Raw genomic sequence first — 24,942 nt, 5'->3', positions numbered from 1 at the left:
CTCTGTGGGGCCCTGCATAAGGGCCTCACTCCCATTTGATGGGGTCCCCCAGAGCTGACCTCTATGACACAGATGACATGTGTGAATTTGATATGAATGAATATATATGACGTTGAAGGAGGAAACAGACAGGACAGGCTCTATCTTGAAAGCAGGACTCCTCCATCTTGGGCCAGACTGTAGAACTTTGAGCTATATGCCCAGTATCTATGGAAACGGCATACCAACTGGAAAACCAGGACCCCACCCCCATCATGGAAGAGCCCCAGGGTTCGTATCTAGACTCTTGGTGGCCTAAAAGAATACACTAGTTATCTGTGTAACTGAATAGAATCATACATTCTATTATGCTTATAAGGTTCCCTGAAACTAGTCTAAATGAAGAAAAAAGAAAGATACAATCAAAGTTAACCCGTGATCATATGCCTTAAGCCTAGGTAGTTAACAGTGGACAATTATCAATAGACCTGTGGTCATACCCTAATAACCATAATAGAATGTATGATTCTATTTGGTTGCACAGATAATCAGGGTATTCTTTTAGGCCATGGAGAGCCCTGGGGCTCTGCCTTTCAGGGGCCTGGTTTTCTAGTTGGTATGTCGTTTCCATAGATACTGAAATCAGCATAAAGCTCAATGTCCACAGTCCGGCCCAAGATGGAGTCCTGCTTTCAAGATAGAGCCTGTTATGTTTCCTCTTTCATGGGCTGTGGGAATTCCCCACCCACTCTCATCTCCCTGACAGCTCTATTCATTCATCCAAGTCTTCAAGACATATGTATTCATATCACTCTAATGACAGCGTTGCTTGGGCCCTATTACAAAGAAACCAAGTACCAAAAAATCTTTATGAGACATGGGGAAAATTAGAACGTTGAACATTCAATGAAATTAAGGAGCTATAATTGTAAATTATATAAATTATAAAATTTTAGTGTGATTGAACAGTGTAATTATATTGAGAAAAAGAATTCTTCCTTTTAAAGAGCAATTTACTAATTGTGGGATGGATGCAGTCATGAGCTGTGTAGGATTTGCTGCACAGCAATACGTAAACCATGAACTTCCTGATGTTCAAGCTGGTTTTAGAAAAGGCAGAGGAACCAGAGATCAAATTGCCAACATCCGCTGGATCATGGAAAAAGCAAGAGACTTCCAGAAGAACATCTATTTCTGCTTTATTGACTATGCCAAAGCCTTTGACTGTGTGGATCACAATAAACTGTGGAAAATTCTGAAAGAGATGGGAATACCAGACCACCTGACCTGCCTCTTGAGAAATCTGTATACAGGTCAGGAAGCAGCAGTTAGAACTGGACATGGAACAACAGACTGGTTCCAAATAGGAAAAGGAGTACGTCAAGGCTGTATATTTTCCCCCTGCTTATTTAACTTCTATGCAGAGTACATCATGAGAAACGCTGGACTGGAAGAAGCACAAGCTGGAGTCAAGATTGCTGGGAGAAATATCAATCACCTCAGATATGCAGATGACACCACCCTTATGGCAGAAAGTGAAGAGGAACTAAAAAGCCTCTTGATGAAAGTGAAAGAGGAGAGTGAAAAAGTTGGCTTAAAGCTCAACATTTAGAAAATTAAGATCATGGCATCCGGTCCCATCACTTCATGGGAAATAGATGGGGAAACAATGGAAACAGTGTCAGACTTTATTTTGGGGGCTCCAAAATCGCTGCAGATGGTGATTGCAGCCATGAAATTAGAAGACGCTTACTCCTTGGAAGAAAAGTTATGACCAACCTAGATAGCATATTCAAAAGCAGAGACATTACTTTGCCGACTAAGGTCCATCTTGTCAAGGCTATGGTTTTTCCAGTAGTCATGTATGGATGTGAAAGTTGGACTGTGAAGAAAACTGAGTGCTGAAGAATTGATGCGTTTGAACTGTGGTGTTGGAAAAAACTCTTGAGAGTCCCTTGGACTGCAAGGAGATCCAACCAGTCCATTCTGAAGGAGATCAGCCCAGGGATTTCTTTGGAGGGAATGATGCTAAAGCTGAAACTCCAGTACTTTGGCCACCTCATGCGAAGAGTTGACTTATTGGAAAAGATTTTGATGCTGGGAGGGATTGGGGGCAGGAGGAGAAGGGGACGACAGAGGATGAGATGGCTGGATGGCATCACTGACTCGATGGACGTGAGTCTGAGTGAACTCCAGGAGTTGGTGATGGACAGGGAGGCCTGACGTACTGCGATTCATGGGGTAGCAAAGAGTCGGACACAACTGAGCGACTGAACTAAACTGAACTGAACTGAATCCGATAGGTGAGTAAGCAGGACCACGTTGGTTCTTTGTGGTTGCTGTGTCAGCTTACTACAACTGGGGGCTTTAAACAACAGGATGAATTCTCTCACACTTTTGGAGGCCAGAAGTCCAAAGTCAAGGCACAGACTGGGCCGCATTTTCTCTGGAGGCTCTAGGGGGAGTCCTAATTTAATTTAATATTAAAACATATAGTGTCAAGGTAATGTAAGAAGAGACATTATAGGGGAAGTAGAGTAGGAGCTCAAGATAGCTCTAAAGTATTTTTCTGAACAGAGCAAATAGCGTGAACAAAGGTCCACAGAGAAGGGAAGCTGATCTGAGTGAGGCAGGGAGGAAAAAGTATAAAATTTGCTTTGCCAGATTTGTTGTAGCCATGCGTTCCGGGAAACAAACTCACTCAGGACAATGCAGACAGTGGAGTGTGTTTTTTTTACACCAGTGGGCCCAAGGCAGAGTCTCCTCTTGGCCAAGGACCCCGACCAGTTTTTGTGAAAACATTTTGTTCCCCAAGTGTACGTGCCCAAACCCACCCCCTCCCCCCAAATTCCCTGAAACTAGTCTGAACAAAGGAAAAGAAAGATACAATCAAAGTTAACCTGGGATTCATGTGCCTTAAGTTAGTTAACAGTGGACAATTATCAATAGGCCAGTGGTCATACCCTAATAAGCATAATAGAATTTATGATTCTACTCAGTTACACAGCTAATTAGGGTATTTTTTTAGGTGATGGAGAGTCTAGGTATGAGCCCTGGGGCTCTTCCATCCTGGCATCTGGTTTTCCAGTTGGTATGTCGTTTCCATAGATACTGGGCATATAGCTCAAAGTCCACAGTCCGGCCCAAGATGGAGTCCTGCTTGAAAGATGGAGCCTGTTAAGTCTGTTTCCTCCCTCAGATTTAGTAGCTAAAATAAAATACAGGATACCTGTTAAATGTGAATTTCTGTTATACAGTAAGTAATTTTTTCATATATTTCATACAGTGTTTAGAGCATACTTTTCTGAAAAATTATTTATTGTGTGCCTAAATTTGAGTGTCCTGTAGTTTATCCACAACCTAATATAAAAAAAGTATTTCAGAGGCGCCCATGCCCTTTAATGACACCAGCTCCCTGGTGTCCCCACAGTAGAGGTTTATCATCTGCCCTAGTCCTTGCATTCGATTCACGAAAACCTTTCATTAAGTTTTTTCAAAGAAGCATAATTCAACAAACGGATGGCCAAAAGGTACATGAAAAGATGCTCAAAATCACTAGCTGTTAGGGAAATTCAAATCAGAACTCCAGTGAGGCATCACCTCACTCCAGTCAGAATGGCCATCATTAAAAAGTTTGTAAAAAATAAAGACTGGAGAGGATGTGGAAAATAAGTAAGTCTTTTACACTGTTGGTGGGAATGTCAATTGGTGCAACCATTATAGAGAACAGTAGGGAGGTTCCTTAAAAAAACTAAAAATAGACTTACCATATGATCTTGCAATCCCACCTCTGGGCATATAGCCAGAGAAAACTCGAATTCAAAAAGGTATGTGCCATGTTCATGTCAGCACTATTTACAGTAGCCAAGACAAGGAAGAAACCTAAATATCCATCTTCAGATGAATGGATAAAGAAGGCGTGGTAGATATATAATGGAATAATATTCAGCCATAAAAAAAGAATGGAATGATGCCATTTGCAGCAACATGGATGTCCCTAGATATTATCATATTAAGTGAAGTAAGTCAGACAAATACCATATCATATGATATCTCTTACATGTGAAATGCAAAAAAAAAAAAAAAATTGAACTTATTTACCAAACAGAAATAGATCCACAGACCTAAAAAACAAACTTATGGTTACCAAAGGGGAAAGGTGGGGGAGAGATAAACTAGGAATTAGGGAGTAACGTATACACACTACTGTATGTAAAAGAGAAAGCAACAAGGGTGTATTGGCACAGGGAACTATACTCAGCATTTTGCAATAACTGATAAGCAGAAAGAATCTGGAAAAGGCTATATATACACATAAAATTAAATCACTTTGCTGTACACCTGAAACCAATACAACATTGTAATTAACTATATCTCAATTTGTTTCTCATGGTTAAAAAAGCTGAAGAAAAAGTCATCCTTCAAAACTTCACCCTCTGGCAGAGTGGGTCCAACAACTTGAAATTTTGTGTTTAATCTTTAATTGCCAACCCTGAAAGGAACATATTAACTAGTTGCATCATGATAAGGGAATGACTCATCATTTTTTTTTTTTTAATCTAGCATGGAATCTGCAGCTCTGAACACGGTAGGAGAGCCTTTTCCCTAACTGAGCTCTTGCCCTCTTGAAAGAGGCGGAGTTAGTCGACTGTAACAGCAGCTTATAAACACGTGTGGACCTGGCATTAAGGAGCTGAGTCAAGTGGGAGACAGACAGTCCTAAGGTAAGTACTGATTTTATATGTTAGTATAGTGTGCCCGTGGCACAAGAAAAACTCTGTTTTGTACTCACATCGTGGTTTAAGGGACATTTTAAGTTGTTTAGTCTACTTTTGTTGGATACAGCTTTACAGAAGTGTAAAAATAAAGAACGTAAAACATTAAGCGCGAGAACTTAGATCTGAGAAAAATTCATGATGTGAAGAGAAAAAAGAATGATAGCATTTTAGACAGTCGGAGAATATGACTAGTGTGAACGAGAGAGTAGATGTTTTTGCTGAAGCAAGTTTCTCCATAGACGGAGTCAACACACAACAGGTGCAAACTGTGACGCTGTAAAACTATGTGGGCTGTGAAGACTAAAAATTAAGATATATTATTATAGGAATAAGTCTGAATGTCAACAGAAGCTCTGTGCTGTGATTAGCCAGCTGGCAAGTCCCCCTCTCTCTCTGGGTTTCAACAACTCTTGGCAAACCTCCAAAAGCGGTCTGGATGGAAAATTAAATAATATGGGAGCAGAAACTAGCTTTTAAAAAGCACAGACATTCACGTGGCTAGAAGGTACAGAGCTTCTCCAGTGGTTCAGATGGTAAAGAATCTGCTTGCAATACAGGAGACCTGGGTTCATTCCCTGGGTTGGGAAGATACCCTGGAGAAGGAAATGGCAACCCACTCCAGTATTCTTGTCTGGAGAATCCTGTAGACTGTAGCCTGCCAGGCTCCTCTGTCCATGGGGTCGCAAAAAGTCGGACACAACTGAGCGACTAACACTTTCACTTTCAGAAGGCACCAGTCGTTCGAATAGGAATGCAGGTGTTAATGCACTATTGTAAGTAACAATATTGGGGGAAAAACAAAGGCCTTAGAAGGTTTGAAGGAAACTTGTTAAGAGGAGGAAATACTCGTACACATCAACAGAAATAAGGTGTTGAAGAAAGATCAGTGAAGGGTCTGCATATTCAGGTAAGGAACCAGAGGTTGAAGAGAAGGGATCTTTTTCCATCAGGTGTTGAGAGTGAGACCCTGAGCTCCTGCTGTGGCCAAGGGGGTGAGGGATGGGGCAGGAAAAATTCCAGGGAGTCCAGAACAGGGAGTGAGCGGGGCAGGGCCAGGCCTGAGGGGCAAGGCAAGGCGGGGGTGCATGCTTCAACCAGGGGCCAGCTACAATCTTGGGACTGCCAGAGGGAAATACGCTGAGATGTATCTCCCTGAATCTTTGCCAAAAACTTCATGCAATCCAGGGTAACTAATCAGTGATCATCACTGATCTTTTATTTGGTGAGAGAACCAGCATAACTTAGTTAAAAAAAATCTAAATATGTATAAATTCTTATGCCTACAAGACCTTTGAGTCAAGAGGTAAATAGACACACGTTGCCCAGTGTGCTCGGAGACTCGCCCATCTCCCAGGAACTGGGAGCAGGAGGGAAATTTCCTGGTCCCTATTATGAATTTTTCATACTTAAATTTTCTCATCAGCCTTCACTAGTAGATATAACTATATTTTAAAAGAGAATGCTGAGGTAAAGAGATTAAACAACCCCCCTGAGTGTATGTACCTCATAAGGAAAGCAGTTAGGCTTTGCCTCTAAGCCTTCCTTCTTTCTGCTAAGAAACGCTGTCATCAGGGCCCTGCTCCCCACCAGCTCCCAGATACAACTCCTTTAGTTCACACTGGATTATCCCAGGATACACTCCTTTTGGGTTTCACAGGTGGCACAGTGGTAAAGAATCCATCTGCCAATGCAGGAAATGCAAGATACATGGATTTGATCCCTGGATTGGGAAGATCCCCTGGAGGAGGGAATGGCAACCCACTCTAGTTTTCTTACCTGGAGAATTGCATGCTCAGAGGGGCCTGGTAGGCTGCAGTCCATGGGGTCACAAAGAGTCGGACACGACTGAGCAGCTAAGCACACACACACACACACATTCCTTTCAGGGAATATAAGCCTACCTCCTTGTGAAGGTCAAATATAGTTATACTAGTGCTCAATTTACTCGTAGTAAGTTTTTAGGGTTTCAGTTAAAGTAAGGTATGTTTTTATGCATTTTTCCTCATATCAGTTCAGTTCAGTTCAGTCGCTCAGTCATGTCTGACTCTTTGTGACCCCATGGACTGCAGCACGCCAGACTTCCTTGTCCGTCACCAATTCCTGGAGTTTGCTCAAATTCATGTCCATCCAGTCAGTGATGCCATCCAACCATCTCATTCTCTGTCGTCCCCTTCTCCTGCCTTCAATCTTTCCCAGCATCAGGGTCTTTTCCAATGAGTCAGTTCTTCATATCTGGTGGCCAAAATATTGGAGTTTCAGCTTCAACATCAGTCCTTCTAGTGAATATTCAGGACTGATTTCCTTTAGGATTGACTGGTTTGACCTTCTATTTGTCCAAATGAATATCAAGAGTCTTCTCCAACACCACAGTTCAAAAGCATCAATTCTTCGGCACTCAACTTTAAATATGATCCAACTCTCACATCCATACATGATTACTGGAAAAACCATAGCTTTGACGGACCTTTGTTGGCAAAGTAATGTTTCTGCTTTTTAATATGCTGTCTAGGTTGGTCATAGCTTTTCTTCCAAGGAGCAAGCATCTTTTAATTTCATGGCTGCAGTCACCATCTGCAGTGATTTTGGAGCCCCCCCGAAAAAGGTCTCTCACTGTTTCCATTGTTTTTCCGTCTGTTTGCCATGAAGTGATGGGGCCAGATGCCATGATCTTATTTTTCTGAATGTTGAGTTTTAAGCCAACTTTTTCACTCTCCTCTTTCACTTTCATCGAGGCTCTTTAGTTTTTCACTTTCTGCCATAAGCGTGGTGTCATCTGCATATCTGAGGTTATTGATATTTCTCCCGGCAATCCTGATTCCAGCTTGTGCTTGCTCATATCAAGCCCTAGGAATTAGCTAACAGAAAAGGAACTCATGAATTTAATGTTTCCTTCTCTTCCATTTAATTGTTAATTGACTAACGGATTCTGAATGGGTAACAAACTAATATTGAGGGTCTCAGAGATCAACAGAGAGAGGGCCTAAGTGTTACCTGGTTGGGGTGGGAGCCCAGATCAGAAGTCAGAAGATGCCTTCAAAGGACCCTAGTGCTCACAAAACCAGTGAGCTAGGAAAGTAGCTTCAGCTCTTTGAATTCAAGTTTCCTCCTCCTGATAATAGGCTACTAGAAGCTATTTCCTGGAGTTGTCCTAGAGGTGGACACTCTTGCTAGATATTGAGTGTGAGTTGGGAACACGTGTGTGTGACGGATGGCAAGTCACTGAATCTCTCTAGTTCTCATTTTCTGGGGACCAGGAGGTTTATATCACATTTGCCCCAGCCGTCAAAAGATGAAGAAAGATATTATAAGAAAGATACGATAAATATTATGTAATTTTAAAATTCATTTCCCTTTGTAACCTGATCCTTGGTTATTGGATAAGGGAGCTTAGTGTGAGAAGGAGCTTAGTGTGAGGGGGATCTGTGACTTCCACCTCACAGCGACACCTTCTCAGAATTCTGCTGAATCACAGCTCCTCTGTTCCCCATGATAAGAAAAGTACAATATACACAATCTCAACTTCCAGACAGATGGGATAAATAGGTTTCCAAGAGATCCTTGATTTTCCAAAGGTTAGACCGTTCATCTCACATCAAAAATGTGGATATTGAAAACATTTGGCATCTAAAATTCCAGTCGTGTATATTTTCAGGAGATGATTATTAGGTAAAGAGAAGTATATTTTTGTCCCAAGCTCCATAACAACAAAATTTTGCAAGAGAATCTTAGTGCTTTCTAAACATTGGGATTTGCATAGAAAATGCAGCTGTTTGTCCATACATCCTGGCTTTGGGACTCCTGCTTTTAATGAGTCTTGTATGTTTCCACTCACAGTCATAACAGAACCAGTTCTGTCCAGAGCCTTTGAGTTTGATTCTCTGGTCCCCTGCTGTGTCCACTCTTCAGGCAGGCTGCTGTAGACTAAGGGCTTTTAAACTTCATTGAGTGGACCCAACCAAAGTATCTCTTACCATTGCAATGACCAGATAACTGTGCCCATGTGCTTTCCTTTACCCATACACGCAGCAAAACTAAAATTTCATGGAATGATGGTTACCTCTTGAACACAGAAGGGACTTTGATATTTCCTATTTTCTTCTACTTTAAAAATTGGTGGATTTCATAGTCCACTGAAGGATTGTCATGCACATTTGGAAAAACACTAATATGGAAAAATGAAACCAAGCTTTGGGTTCATATAGAAGTAGCTTTGAATCCCAAGTCTGCCACCTACTTTGGGCAAGTTACCCTAGAAAGTTCAATATTCTCAACTGCAAAGTGAGAGCAATGACAAACGTCACAGCAGGTGATTTGGGGAGGGTTAAATGAAGATAAATTTGTGACAATGCCCACTGCGTGACAAACATTGAACAAATGTCAGATCCATCCCAGACTGTAAAGTTCATGCAGCAACACCCCTTGTTCTAGATAGAAGATGTACGCAGAGAGGTAGAATCTAAAATTGCAAGAAAAAGGACGGACTTAGCATCCCAAGCCTGTAGAAAGAATTAAGATTGTTGAGCAACCATTAAGCAAATCTGAGTCCTAATTTCAGCTTTTGAACTAATGCTGTGTAACAGCCAAGGAGCTTGAACTGTGGCCTCTGTCTCCACCTCCTCCTCCTCACTCTCTTTGAAGCCCTCTGGCTCCAAGGCCCCTCCCTCCCAGGGTCCCAGGGCCTGCATCTGTGTAGGTTCCCGCCTTGTCCTCATTTTAATCCTAGGTGTGGATATCCACACCCATCACTAACTGGATTATGATTGTGAACACGTCACTTAAGCTCTGAGCTTTGGTTTTATTAACTAAAAAAACCACAAACACTATTTCACGGGATTGTTGGGAGGATTAAACATCCAAAGGGGTTAACATTGGAGCAGGACCATTAGGAGGTTTTCAGTAAATACTAGTGCTCAGGACTTCCCTAGTGATCCAGTGGCTAAGACTTCATGCTCTCCAATGACTAGGTTCAATCCCGGTCACAGAACTAGATTCCACATGCCACAACTAAGGAGTTTCCTTGCCACAGCTAAAGATCCCACATGGTGCAACTGAAAAGAAGAGCCTGCCTGGCACAGAGAAGACCTGTTACAGTCAAATAAATGCATTAATTAAAAATACATATATACTAGTTCTCTAGTCCTTTCCCTCTCTAATACCCACCCATCATCCTTACCACAGACTTACTTCTTAGCCTGCCAAGACAATCAGATTTTACCCCGTGGAGACTGGAGAATGGCTTGGTACAATTTTCCATGATTGGTTTAAAGGAGTGAGAATATGGACCAAGGAAGACATTCCAGGGACTCTTCCAACTCTGCCATGAAGGAGGTCGACACTTCCTCAGCACTGTTGGTGCTGTTCAGCCATATATCATAAAATGCATTTGGCTTCTGAGGTTTTATCTTTGTTCATTCATTCACTTATTCATTCATTCATTCATCAGTGTTTAGAGAAAGCAGGGGACTGCTATCATGGTGGGGAAGCCCAAGCTACACTACTTCAATGGACGTGGCAGAATGGAGTGCATTCGGTGGCTCCTGGCTGCAGCCGGAGTGGAGGTAGGTTTCATCTCCAGTCGGACATAAATTGACAGTATCAAACAATTTTTCTCACGTAAGCTAGGAGACTTTCTAAATGACCTGTTGTTTTTCATTAAAGAAAATTTGTCAGCTATTAAGAGATAAACAGATTTGTTCTTATGGATTATTAAATTTTCTTCCTCTCAAACAGAATAAACAATTAGAATAAATTTAAGAAACTAATCACATCGTGTGGTCCTAAGTTGGAATTTGATTTTTAAAATTGTAAAATATTATATATGACAGTTATACAACAATTTGAAATGTGAACATTAAATATCAATAGATATATTCAGTAACTATTGTTAATGTGTTAGGTATTGTAATGTACCGTGTTACTTTTAATAGTTTTTATATTTTTATATTTTGGAAATACGCACTGAAGTATTTAAATGAAAATATGGATATCTGGGATTTGTTTCAAATTCTTACAAGGGGACGGGGGATAAGCATATAGATGACATACAATGAAGCTGGTTAATGGATACCGACTCAATGGACATGAGTTTGAGTAAACTCCGGGACCTGGCGATGCAGGGAGGCCTAGTGTGCTGCAGTCAATGGGGTTGCAGAGTCGGACCCAACTGAGCAACTGAACTGAACTGAATGGATACAGGGACAAATGAGACAGATACAATCCCTGCCTCTGGGCAGCTTACACCCTAGTGAGGATGCAGACAGTGTGTGGGTGATTAAAAGGGGGTGGGAGCACCTAGAAGGACACCCAAACATTTTAGAGTTACAATGCCATATTCCCAGCAGCAAATTTGTAGGTTTCTGTGGGACTCTGTTGAGTGCTGCCCTCTAGAGGTGTCACTGAGAAAAACACTTCTCAGCCCAGGTCAGAGGGACCCAGCAACTCTGTGAGGGTTCCCCGGGGAGGGAGTCGGGGACACACTCTGGAGATTCGGTCCCTTAGAGGAGAGCAGTAAAGGAGGGCTGCAGGTGAGGTGGGGTTCTGCAAAGGGAAGCTCTAGTGTACTCCCTTAGCTTCCTAACAGCATGTTTACCTAAGCCTCAGATACCACTTGATTGCTTCATGCTTGATCCATTCTCAAGTATGTGAAGAAACAAGTACACACAAAAAATTCAAACGGTGCCATTCCAGTTTGTTTAATTTCTAATAATCAACAACCAACAGTTTTCCCTGCGGTCCAGCCCTGGGGTTCAAGGATGTGTTCAGAGTTCCTGGGTGGGATGAGTTCAGCACAGGAGGCGCTGAGACACTGAGAGCAGCCAGGCCTCCTCTTGTCCAGCCCAGCCTGACGGGGGGAGATGCAGACTGCACAAACTGACCCTGTGAGTTCATGCAGATCCACAGTAAACTGTTTAGCAAGTTAGAAACTCCCTGTTCCCAAACTCTTCACCATCAAGAATCTACACATGAAAGTCACTCAGTCATATCCGACTCTTTGCAATCGCATGGACTGTAGCCCGCCAGGCTCCTCTGTCCATGTAATTCTCCAGGCAAGAATACTGGGGTGGGTTGCCAATCCCTTCTCCAGAGGCTTTTCCCGACCCAGGGATTGAACCCAGGTCTCCTGCATTGCAGGTGGATTCTTTACTGTCTGAGCCACAAGGGAAGTCCCTCACCATCAAGACCCCTTTTAAAATATAAACTTGAATGGAAGGAGGTAATATACAGCAGAGGCCCCTGGTGACATCTTGGGGGTCACTGACCCCATGGATACTCCATGCTGGGGGACACGCAATACCCTGTCCTGACCTTATAGGAAGAGAAAGGCTTTGCAGAGATATTAGAACTCCATAACTAGAACTTGCTATCCGTTCTCTCCAGTGACATCCTCCTCCCAAATAAAGTCTAACGACTGACAGAGATAGAGACAGTGTGGAGGGGACCCGAACCTGCAGAATAAGCAGTTATGTGCTACAAGCCACACTTTTATCTTGGTGGCTCTAATCTGAATTTCCAAGAAGCCATAATCATTGTCTGCTGTCAAACTTGGAAATCTTATCTTCTACATAGCACCAGACAGGGGACATTCAAGTTCAGCAATGAACGCTATGGAATGAAATAACAAAGACTCATTGGCACGTTCAGCGATGAACACTATGGAATGAAATAACAAAGACTCATTGGCACGTTCAGCAATGAACGCTGTGGAATGAAATAACAAAGACTCATTGGCTGTTTCTGTTTTTCAGTTTGAAGAGAAATTTATAGAACAACCAGAAGACCTGGATAAGTTAAAAAATGGTAAGACCAAGAACTAAATTCCTCTGATAGGAGTATCTAGTGGAAGTCTTCGGTTGAGGTTAGATCACTAGCAATGCCATGTGTGTGCATGGTGGGTGTGCATCAGGGGAGTGGGAGAAACATGGTTAAAGGTAAGGGTTGGGGCTCCTCGAGGAGGTCTTGCAGCTCACCCAGGACTTAGAAGGGCTGGAATGCGAGTATCTGCTATAGGAGCCAGCCCCGGTGCCCCATGAATGCCCTCTCTGTGCTCTCTCTGCCTTTCTGCACCGTGAGTGACCACACCAGTTCAGGATGCCACACAGCCCTGCCACCCAAAGTCAGGAAACACACATGCATCCGAGAGAAGAGAAGAGAAAGAGGCCCAGCCATTGCCATGAGTCCTTTTCATTAATGGGTTTGAAAAGGTCATATCGTAGCAATATTGCAGACTCAAATAACCAACTGGTGTTGAAATAGTTTGAAGTCCAGGTGAGCCTGTGAGGAGGGAGATAAAGCACAAGGGCCAGCAGCAATGGAGCTGGAAAAAGAGAGCTGCCCCGCGCACTGTCTGGGGGTGGGATTTGGTGAGCATACAAAACACCGTATGTAGGAGTTTCTCTTAGAACTGTCCTTAATGCCATCAACCGCAGGAGGCTCACTTTAGAAATATCTCATTTGACTTGGCAACTGGCTAGAAGAACCTCTCCTATATTGTTCCTAAAAAATCCATGAAGGTAAGTCAAATACATAAAATAAAGACACATCCCATGATCTGGATGGGAAATTAAAAGTGAAATGACAGATTGAAAAGTAAGAGACAAATTGATAAGAAGGACTACAGGAAGCTAAAAGCAAAATGCTCTTCCTACTGATATTCTACCAAGTAAAAATTTTGTTTCCTTTTATGTCTTCAACCATTTCAACAAAAAGTTTGATTCATAAAAAATTTCAGTTTAATTAAACTCCAACATCTCACTCTACTTCTTTTCTTCTTTCCAAAGATGGGAGTTTGATGTTCCAGCAAGTGCCAATGGTTGAAATTGATGGGATAAAGCTGGTGCAGACCAGAGCCATTCTCAACTACGTTGCCACTAAATATAACCTCTACGGGAAAGACATGAAGGAGAGAGCCCTGTACGGTATTCTTTTTTTTTTTTCTGTTCTTTCATCTGTGATTAATAGGAACAATTTAGGGGCTTCCCTGAGTGAGCAGGATGTGCTCACAGAGATCATGACCAACAGCAGCATAGACCTTCATGGTGTAACTGAGGTCCAGTACTAGAGACCTGTGAGGGTGAGGGAAGAGTAAACTTGGAGTGGAACCAGGAATTTAGGTAGGACTTCCCTGGTGGTCCAGTGGCTAAGACTCTGCATTCCCAATGCTGGGGACTCAGGTTCGATCCCTGGTCAGGGAGCTGGATTCCACAGGCTGCAACTTAAAGTTTTCGCATGCCACAACTAAGACCCAGCACAGTCATATAAATAAATTAAATAAATTCATTTTAATATATTTGTGTAAGAGGATATGGACCATGGATATAGAACGGTGACAGAGGTCTCCAAACACGGATGGACTATGAAGCTGGGAGGATGGTGGAACCTTGGCACCAGAAGCTCAGGCCCTTTTGAGCTTAACACCCCCCCAGCAGTTAGGGACAAGGGACAAAGCATCTGAGTGTCTAGAGGATAAAGCCTTAGAAGGGAAGGCTCTAGAGGAGCTGATTTTTAAGTTCCAGAAATTATGAGAATGATGACCAGGAACCTGATTTATCAGTCTTTTATATGAACTGGTCGCTTGACAAAGGTTAGCAGATATTGAGCCCAAATGTTGTCTGGAACATTTGAATATGTCAATAGCAGCCAGGGGCTTCCCTCATAGCTCTGTCAGTAAAGAATGCCTGCAGTGCAGGAGACCTGGGTTCTATCCCTGGGTCAGGAAGATCCCCTGGAGAAGGAAATGGCAGCCCACTCCAGTATCCTTGCCTGGAAAATCCCGTGGACAGAGAAGCCTGGTGGGCTGCAGTCCATGGGGTTGCAAAGTCGGGTACAACTGAGCAACTAACTCTTCACATGTAGCAGCCTGACTTATTCATTGCAGCCATATTTTGTGGGGGGGGGGGGGGGGGGCTCCTCTGTGTTGTGATGGGACTATATGATTGAATCATGAAATGTGGCAGTTACGCAAAAAACTATACATAGAGTTACCATACAACTCAGCAATCCTCTACTAGGAATATACTCGAGAACTAAAAATACAACCACACTAAAACTTGTACACAAAAGTTCATGGTGCTGTTGTTCATAACATTCAAAAAGCGAAGACAGCACAAATGTCCGTTAACTGGTGAATGGCTGAACACAGGCAGGCACATCCATACGATGGAACATATGCGACCACGAAAAGAAATGAAGTCCTGATCCATGCTACAACATGGATGGAACTTGAAAACATGCTCTTACAGAAAGAAACCAGACCCAAACAAGGCATATTGTAGGATTCCGTTTGTCTGGCACATTCAGAACATTCCTGGTCATAAAACCAAAAGCAGTTTAGCAACTGCCAAAGCTGGAGAAAGGAAGGAATGTTGAACGCCTGAAAAAAAAACAAAAACAAAAACACAACTCAGCATCTCTTTTGGGAGTGATGAAAACATTAATATTTTAGAATTAGAGAATGATGATGGTACAGAATCCTGAGACTGTACCACTTGCACAGTTTTACACGTGAAAAGGGTGACATTCTGGTATGCGAATTATATTTCAACAAAGCTTTTTAGTTAAGGACTCTTGTGGGAAGTCATCTTTGGCAGAAAAACAACAAAATTACCTGGACTATGCACTGTGGGCACAGAAAGAAGAAATGCAGTGTTGCAGGGGATATTCTGAGTAGAGTCTTGAGAAACGCAAACAAGCCAGAGTCCAGCGGCAGCGTATGGAGAGCACTGTGGAACCATATTCCACGGGAAGTAACCGGAAGAAGCGCTGGTATTGGGCAGTGTAGCTGGAAGAAGCGCTGGTATTGGGCAGTGTAGCTGGAAGAAGCGCTGGTATTGGGCAGTGTAGCTGGAAGAAGCGCTGGTATTGGGCAGTGTAGCTGGAAGAAGCGCTGGTATTGGGCAGTGTAGCTGGAAGAAGCGCTGGTATTGGGCAGTCAGATAAGCCTCGTGTTATAACAGGACAAGAGAGGGAAAAGGATGCGACAGGGGTGGCGGTGCCAGGATTCTCTCTCGATACGACCGAGGTGGTACTAATGCGTCACACTAACGCAGAGATGGCAAACCCAGATGTGGTCTCGTGGTTACCTGCCTTGCTTCCACCCTTTTCTCTCATTCTTGTGACTCTGGATGGGTCACTGATATGCTCTTCTTATATTTGGCCATGTGTATAACAAAAATATTAGACATATATATCTATCTAGATGATTTGTTCTGGAATGAAATGTTAAAATTAATTTAAAAAATCATAACGGTGTGACTGGCATAGAAAAATGCACGCAATGGAGGTGAATTACGTTGCCATTTCTTGATGTCCCGCTCTTAGCCTTTCTAAACTGTAAAACCTAAGGCAGGAGATATCTGACAATTTGGTCATTTTGTCTTTTCAGGATTGATATGTACTCAGAGGGTGTGGCAGATTTGGGTGAAATGATCCTGCTTTTGCCACTGTGCCCACCTGATCAAAAAGATGCCAAAATAGCTCAGATCAAACAGAGTACAACAAACCGTTATCTCCCTGCATTTGAAAAAGTGAGTGGACTGTTCGGTATTTTTGGCACTGAGATCAAAGGACAAAGGAAAAAGTGCTTGGCATTGATAGGGTATTGACCTTCACCTCTGTGAGCCTGTCTGAATACTAATGTAGTAGTCTGATTCTCAGGGCACTTTATAGAAGTCAACTATGAGGGAAATTGCACCAGTTTTACCCAAATTATAATATTTTCAGCCAAATTTCTGTTTACTCAGAGCCAATCTGGAATTCTCTATTCAATGGAATTTCACATACTTAGAACTTGGGCTTCAAAAGCTCTGAGAGCCACACTGGAGCCTGGAGTAGATGGATCCTCAGAACACGGTGCAGGGGCCTTGGTCCAAGAGAAGCATGATGTCAGCAATACATCAGAAAGTATTCTGATACCATGTGTAGGGAGACATGAGACCAGCTGCCTGTCAGCAGAATGCAATAGTCTTTTGGGGGTGGATGAGATATGGGGGGGGTGGGGTAGAGACAAAAAGATAGAGGAAAAGTTATTCAGGAGAAAATAATTTACAAATTTTGGGGACATGGCTCTCAGACTCTTAAAGAAAGTCATACAAAACCAAGAAATTAATGTTCCATCATTACACCTAGTATACATCTTAGTAGTAATGTTTCTCTTTAAATGTAAGAGGAGAACATTTCATGATTAGACTACCTTAAATCATGCTAAACAGAAATCACAAGCTGAAAAATTGAAAAAAAAAATATAAGATACAGGAGGCTTATATGTAAAAGAAAAGCTTAAACCAACACTGTCATCTTTATACAATTTAAATCATTCTTTCATTAACTTCATAAGTATTAATTTGTTGCTTATGTGTCAGGGGGAGCAGAAGGTCTGAGGTTCCCACCTGCCTAGCAAGGGACAGAGATGGAAGTGGGGCTGGGTGAGGGGCAGGGGAGGAGCAGGGGTCCAGCCTGCCAGGACCTGTGTCCCTGATCTGACCCCTCCATTCGCCAGGTGCTGAAGAGCCACGGACAAGACTATCTTGTGGGCAACAAGCTGAGCAAGGCTGACATCCACCTGGTTGAACTTCTCTACCTTGTGGAAGAGCTGGACCCTAGCCTTTTGGCCAACTTCCCTCTGCTGAAGGTGAGCTCTCCCACGGCCCTGGGGGGCCAGCCACACCCTCACTCGGCATCTGCTCTCTGGACCCTGGGACTGGGATGCTAGGGTCCGCGCTGAGTCGTTTCCTCCCCTCAGCTCCTGTTCCTTCTCTCACATGCTGGTCTCTCTCTGCCTGTCTCTCTCCCCCTCCGAGAGCAGATTGGTTCTGACTTGCCTCACGGATTACCATTCATATTTTCTGTCTTCACTTCCAGCCCAATTTCCCTGTATTTTCATTTTCCTGTCTTGCTATCTGACACGTTTCTTTTCCTCATACCGCACTTGAGGGTGAACCCACAGGACTGATAATCAGGAAGTTCAGGAGTTGAACGGAGTCTTACACTAAGACATCTCTGGGGAAAACGCTATTGGGCCGTCATCTTCCTGTCTTAGTGGGCGTCTGTGTCCAGCCTCCTCCTGGTGCTGATGGAGGGGCCTTGGCTGGCCCTTGTCTAGGAGGGTCTTGGGGTCCCAGGCTTGTGTCCGTGACGGGGTGGTCTTTAGCAGCACTCTGAGCTGTGCTCTTGTGCGTTGCAGGGCCTGAAAGCCAGAGTCAGCAATCTCCCGGCCGTGAAGAAGTTTCTGCAGCCTGGCAGCCAGAGGAAGCCTCCCATGGATGAGAAAACTCTGGAAGAAGCAAAGAGGATTTTCAGGATTAAATAAAGCAAGCAGGGCTGCCCATGACATGCAGGATCACTCTTCTGAAGTTTTCCAACAATGAAGTGCTTTACCTAAATGTAGATCTTGGCTATTGTGAAACTAATAAACTTCTTCAAAGTTTAGCTGATGATTTCAGTAGAATGCAAATTTAGTTGCAAAACAATCTATTTAGTTTTGATCACGTATAAAATCATGATCTCCTCCTAGAATGTTTCAGACCTAAACATAAATAAAGGGAGAAAAAGTATCATGGACTGTTTGATCTGTTCAAAAAAGTTATGCAAATACCAGCTATCACTGTCAAAGCAAGTTAAGTAGAAATTTTCATCTGATGTGCTTGGTGTCACAAAAATAGTCTTTTCTTTTTGCGCTTTGCTGCTCTTCTGACCCATAACCTAAAACTTTTCTCTTTTTTTCAGACAATCTCATTCCTTCACGTTTTCAACCCCTTTTCCTATTCAGTTATGGAATCTTTATTTTATATCTAATAGGGAACATTCAGTATTCCAGGAGCATGATAACTAAGGATTAGCAAACCAGATATAGTCCCTGTCACCAAGGAGGTTACATTAGTAAGAGAAACAATGAAATGGGCAATTCTAATCCAAAATCATGCTTGTTGAGTATCATTCCTGGGTAATTTGTGACACAAACACATAGAGATCTGTTACAAAGTTATTTGCATTTGGTCTTTGATCCCTACATCATCCAGCATTTTCATGGAGATATGCTACATACGTATGTATTTACAAACATATTTTAAATATATATTTTAATACATATTTATATTTATATAAATGTAAGTAGATATTACTCTGAATGTCCTGGGGGGATTGGATCAAGATTTGAGCTATTATTTATAGTGTTGTGTTCATAGCTCAGTCGTGTCCAACTCTTTGCAACCACATGGACTGTAGCCCACCAGGCTCCTCTGTCCATGGGATTCTCCAGGAAGAATACTGGAGTGAGTTGCCATTTCCTTCTCCAGGGGATCTTACCGACCAGGTGATCAAACCCTGGTCTTCTGCATTGCAGGAGGTTCTTTACCATCTGAGCCATCAGGGAAGCCCATTGTATATAGCAACTTGTCAATTTTCCAAAATCTTCTGGAAGAACAAATCTGTATCAGAAACATTCTTCCAACCAGAGCTGCTTGGACACAGCAGCCGTGTGTCAGCACAAGGTTAATCCGTGTTGACTGTGATCCCCACAATCTTTGTTCACCTCCCCTCTGCACTCTACAGCTATGTTTGAATATGTTGTCCTTTGAAGCTTTCAACATAGTTGCAACATTCTAAGGCAATAGGCCAGATAAACATACCTCATTTAAAAAAATTTAGACTTTGACTCAGAAATTGATAAAATCTTCTTAAGGATTATGGTTCCAATAAACCGTATTTAAAAGATTTTATTCATTGTTTTATTTAGTGAATGTTTACTGAGCACCTATTTTGTTTCTTTCATTTTTCAAGGCACAGAAGATGTGATGATACATAAGAGCATTTTCCTGCTCAGATAATGAATAAATAAATAAAATTTAAAAGTTAATTATGCTTAACAATGAATGCTATTATATAAGGAAAATAAAAGAGCAATGTGGATGGTGATGGGGCAATAGTTAACTCTAAAGGAGTGGTCAGAGCAGACTAAGACCTTACTGACCAGAAAAAGCCAGTATGAGAAGACCCAGGGTAACAGGATCTGAACAAGAGGGACCAGGGCCTTGGTCAGGAACAACTTTGGTGGACTTCAGGCACAGCAGGCAGGCAAGCATGGTGGGAGGCATGGTGAGAAACTATGAAAGATGAGGTCAGAGAGGTAGGCATGAGTGTATCTGTTATCTCCTGCTACATAGCAAATCACCCCAAAGTTTAGTGAAGTCCAGCTGACCAGTTATTACCCGAGACAGTTTATGAGGGTCAGGGATCTGGGAGCAACTTAGTTGGGTTGTTCTGGATTGGGATCTCCCAGGAGGCTGTAGTCAAGCCCTCAGCAGGGTCTGCACTCATCTGAAAGCTTGACTGGGGATGGGGGCTCCACTGCCAACATGGTTCACTCTCACAGCTGCTGGAAAAGACCTCCTTGTCCACCTCTTCATGGGGCTGCTTGAGTGTCTTCATGATGGAGCCACTAACTTCGCCCAGAGTAAGCAGTCCAGAGACCAAGATGGAAACAGCAATACCTATGACCTGGCATCGCAAGTCATGGTTCCAAGGACAGTGATAGATTGAGGAGACGGCCTCGAAGGGATGGAGTCAGCCAAGGAGTCTGAGGAGGAGGCATCTGTGAGGCAGAGAAGTGTGGCATCACACAGCTGGAAACTGAAGACGGCAGCGGGGTGCTGAGACAGACATCTGACTGTGGGGTCGGGGGCGGGGCAGGGTCTCATGGGAAGTTTGATACAGAGATGGCAGCCACTGACAGCCCTTTTGAGAAGGTTTGCGCTGCAAACGGCAGATGAGTGGAATCATAGAGATCTAGGAAAGATCTCTGTCTGAGATCTAGGACGGAAAGGGAGGGTTAGGCTCAGTTTTATTTCTAATTGTGGGAAGTCACCCAAGAACAGCAGAAGCGGGTGTCACAGCCACAGAGCTTCCTAAAGCCCTAGGATGCCAGACCCCAGGGAGTGCAAGTGCGCCACCTAGTGTTCAGCCATGGCATCCGCCGAACTCACTGCTCAGAGTAGGTGGGGCCTCTTCAGGTGAGAGCAATCTGCTTGCTGGAACAGAAAAATTGCTTTTTCTGAAGCCTGTGCTCTGGGACAACCCAGAAGGGTAGGGTGGGGAGGGAGGTGGGAGGGGAGTTCAGGATGAGGGGGGGAACACATGTATACCTGTGGCCGATTCATGTTCATGTACAGCAAAAACCATCACAATATTGTAATTATCCTCCAATTAAAATAAATAAATAAAAATTTTAAACAATCGTAAATCCACATAAACTGCTCCCAAGAGAAACTAAAACTGTTGATGGAAGGCTAAGTTGGAGCGTTCTCCTCTTTTCCCCTTGACACTTTTCTCATGCCCTCATCTCTTCACCTTCTTCCATCAGTCCGTCTATTCCATGTCCTTTTCCATCCTCCGTTTCTATGATACAGATCAGAGTGATCCTTCCACAAGCTGAGAACCCCAAGAACTACTGGCAGCAACAGGAGCTAGAAGAGCGTCATGGAACGGATTCTTCCTCAGAGCTTTCAAAAGGAACCAACCCTGTCCACATCTTGATTTCAGGCCTCCAGAGGGAATAAATTTCTGTTGTTTAAAGCCACCCAGTGTGTGGTCATCTGTTACAATGGCCACAGAAAGCTAACGCAACTACTTTGCAATAAACAAGAATGAATACACACAACATGGTCGTATTTCAAAATGATACACTGAGTGGAAGAAACTACACCAAAAAAAAAAACCCAACACTTGTATGATTCTATTTATATACAATTCTGGAAAATGCAAACTAGTCTATCTTGACAAGAAAGTAACACATAGTAGGGGAGGAGCAGGGGGAAGGGAGTCCAAGGGCGTAGGACATACAATGTTCACCATATTGACTATGATTCTTCCATGGGTGTATACCTGTCAACACTTGGACTTCCCTGGTAGCTCAGATGGTACAGAATCTGCCTGCAAGGCAGGAGACCAGGGTTGGATCCCTGGGTCAGGAAGACGCCTGGGAGAAGGGAATGGCAACACACTGCAGTATTCTTGCCTGGAGAATTTCATAGACAGAAGAGCCTGGCAGGCTACAGTCCATGAGTCACAAAGAGTCGGACTTGACTGAGTGACTAACAAACACACGTATCCAACTGTACACTTAAATTATGTGCAATTTATTATAAGGCAATTAACCCCCCAAATATGATGCTAAGACTAAAGGAGGCAAGTAAAACCCCACAAATCTATCCTGTGATGGTCATTCTGGACAATTCCTCTCTCCCCACCCAGGCTGCCTCTCTCTTCTGGGAAGTTGTCGTCTAATTACAGTCAGGCTTTGGTCTCCTGTCCTGCTCCCCTTAGCCATCTATATCTCCGCCCCTCAAAACCAACAACAACAACAAGCACTCCAAAACAAATCCAAAAAGTCCTCTTTCATCCCTGGCTGGTTTTCCCTTTGGTATTTCCTTCCCTCTCTGCTGTCACTTCCAAAACTCAAGTAGTCTTTGCATTGACTTGACGTCTCTCCAAAGTCTTGAGCTTAGGTTTCTTACTGAATGAACTAACCACCATATTAGTTCTAATAGTACAAAAGTCTTGCCTGATATCTATCCTCTGATTTCTTTACTGCAAATCCAAGCCCCGTCTCCTCTTCTATCAGCAACCTTCTGCCAGACCCCCGCCCTCCATCACTCTAGCGTTCATGTTGTCCATACCGCTCATCTTAGTTTTGTGATTCGAACGCCTTCCTTGCCAACATGCTGTCACACTCATCCCACCCAATCCTGCTTCATTTCAAAAGGTCAGAATTTTCACAAAATAAATAACACGTTATCAGTGACAGCCCTCCCCCATCTGGAGCTCAGGCTTGTGAATAAGGCTCTGAAAAGGCTCCAGTGTCTGACGTTGGGCAGAAATGCCATGTGTGGCAGGGCAACCTGGATGAGACCCAGGAGCGGCATGATAGGGATGTGAAGCAAATCAAACAGGGTCTGTCCCAGAGACGAGTTGCAGGGGGACGAGAGGGCAGAGTTCTGCTTTATCTTTTCCTGCTCTAACAAAGTATAATTGACAAATAAAATTGTACAATATTTTTAAAATGTTTGATATACATCATGAAATGGTTGCCCCCATCAAATTAACACATCCTTCATCACCTTACATATTTACTTTTAAAAAATACAATATAATGTTACCATGGAGAAGGAAATGGCAACCCACTCCAGCATTCTTGCCTGGAGAATTTCATGGACAGAGAAACCTGGCGGGCTACAGTCCATGGGGCTGCAGAGAGTCAGACACAACTGAGCAACTTACACACATGTTACCAACTAGGGTCACCATTATACATCAGATCCTCAGAACTTCTTTATCCTATAACTGAAAGTTTGTACCCTTTGCCCAATGAGAGCTCTACTTTTATTTTTTTGTTGTTATTATGTATTTATTTTATTTGGCTGTGCTGGGTCTTAGTTGTGGCGTGTGGGATCTAGTTCCCTGACCAGGAATCGAGCCCAGACCCCCTACCCTGGGAACGTGGCATCTCAGCCACTGGACCACCAGGGAAGGCCCGAGAGCTCTACTTTAGGTGGGTGATGAGGGAAGGCCACTCTGGGGAAGTGACATTTAAACTGAGACACAATGTAAGAAAGAAGCAGACACGCAAGGAGTTGGGCAAGATAGTTCCAGATGGACACACCAGAATTTTCAAAGCCCTGGAGTGGAAAGCAGTGTCTGGCACCCCAAGCCAAAGGAGGCATGCCTGGAGGGTAGTGGGTGGTTTCCGGCATGAGAAAGAGAGTTAGTTGCTCAGTCATGTCCAACTCTTTGCGACCCTGTGGGCTGTAGCCCGCCAGACTCCTTTATCCATTGAATTCCCCAGGCAAGAATACTGGAGTGGGTTTAGCCATACCCTTCTCCAGAGGGTCTTCCCGACCCAGGGACTGAACCCGGGTATCTTGCATTGCAGGGAGATTCTTTACCATCTGAGCCACTTGTAGAATGAGAAGGGGCGACAGATGGCAGATGACACGCTCCTTCAGTCCTGTCAAGGAATTTGGATCTTATTCTAAATGAAGTGAGAATCCAATGTCTGGCTTTCTTCCATAAGCTTTTGCCAGATGATACAGTATTTTGGGAGGTATAATTTCACACTGTAGCTATTTGAAAGCATAGCTTGAACTGAAAAAGAAAAAACTCATCTGCTTCTGCACCAAAAGAAAGGATGAAGAGAAAACTGAAAACCGGTCAGAGTGTGGATTTGCCAACTCAACTAGACTCGTTAGCTTTCTGGAGTTTCATGGATAAGTATGCTGGCATAATTTGTAAAACTTGTAAAATAAATGAATTGTAAATGTATTCAAAGGATGGGGGCCGAGAATTCCCTGGCAATCCAGTGGTTGAGATTCCACGCTTTTGTGCTTCCAGTGGAGAGGACATGGGTTCAATCTCTGTTGGGAACTAAGATCCCACATGCTGCAATGCGACAAAAAGAAATAAATAAATAACAGCATAAGAAAATGACTTTGATCTCAGGGGGTCATTAAGAACTTACTTAGGGAGCAGTTGTACAAAACTCTTTATATGATACCCAAACAAAAAGCACTTTTTATCACTGATTCTTTAAATGTTGAGCTGTGAATGAATGACTCAGTGTTTTTAAATAAGTGTCCAAAGTCTGTGGTAACTGGTTGTTGATCCAAGGTGGTGCAAACAGTGATTTTAACAAAGGAAGGAAGGGAGGGAGGGAAGGAAAAAAGGGACACAATGCTTTTCTCATTCTTATCAGCCAAGTATTGTGTTTAACTGTGTCTCGAGAATGTTAAGAAACAGGCAACTGTTTCCTAAAACAGTAAAAAAAGAACTGCTTAATATAAAAAATAGCATTTAACTTGTCATTTCTTCTTCGAATGATCTAATTTTTTCAAATAGGGGAAGGGCCAAATCTGAGCTATGTGATGCTCTTCCTGGGTCTTCTGATTTCCTCATGGTTTTTATTTTCAGTGCTGGCACCATCTGAGCCGGCCAGGATTAGAAGAAAGTTCCTCGTCAATATTCACCTTCTGTGCCCAAATTTCCCTTATGATGTGAGTCATAGCAAATTTTCAGAAGTTGAATCATCATGCTCTAGCATATACAACTTTGCCAGAACAGCTGCACTTTATCTTTGGAGCCCCTGCAGATAGTAAGCCCTCACATAGTAAGCCTGTAAGCACATTGAAAAATTGAGAAAAAC

The 24,942-nt window shown here is 43.1% G+C and overlaps 1 protein-coding gene and 1 non-coding gene across 2 annotated transcripts; both read left to right on the top strand.

Moving 5' to 3' along the window:
• The first annotated feature begins 4,663 nt into the window (after positions 1-4,663).
• GSTA1-1 (microsomal glutathione-S-transferase 1-1) lies at positions 4,664-18,304 on the top strand. The gene is made up of 7 exons (XM_012100853.5): positions 4,664-4,703; positions 10,201-10,315; positions 12,503-12,554; positions 13,535-13,667; positions 16,138-16,279; positions 17,251-17,382; positions 17,935-18,304. The coding sequence occupies exons 2-7, from the start codon at positions 10,229-10,231 to the stop codon at positions 18,058-18,060; spliced, it is 672 nt and encodes a 223-aa protein (XP_011956243.2). The 5' UTR covers positions 4,664-4,703; positions 10,201-10,228; the 3' UTR covers positions 18,061-18,304.
• TRNAG-CCC (transfer RNA glycine (anticodon CCC)) lies at positions 13,876-13,948 on the top strand. Its single transcript has one exon. It is a non-coding gene; the product is annotated as a tRNA-Gly (tRNA).
• Positions 18,305-24,942: the final 6,638 nt, after the last annotated feature.

Source organism: Ovis aries, chromosome 20 (assembly GCF_016772045.2).
Source record: "Ovis aries strain OAR_USU_Benz2616 breed Rambouillet chromosome 20, ARS-UI_Ramb_v3.0, whole genome shotgun sequence".
NCBI classification, from domain to species: domain Eukaryota; kingdom Metazoa; phylum Chordata; class Mammalia; order Artiodactyla; family Bovidae; genus Ovis; species Ovis aries.
This window is presented reverse-complemented; position numbering and strand designations above follow the sequence as displayed.

Coding starts and splice junctions, on each gene's coding strand:
- GSTA1-1 (XM_012100853.5), top strand. CDS start 10,229: ATGGTGGGGAAGCCCAAGCTACACTACTTCAATGGACGTGGCAGAATG. Junction 16,280..17,250: donor ATCTCCCTGCATTTGAAAAA/GTGAGTGGACTG, acceptor TCCATTCGCCAG/GTGCTGAAGAGCCACGGACA. Junction 17,383..17,934: donor CCAACTTCCCTCTGCTGAAG/GTGAGCTCTCCC, acceptor TGTGCGTTGCAG/GGCCTGAAAGCCAGAGTCAG.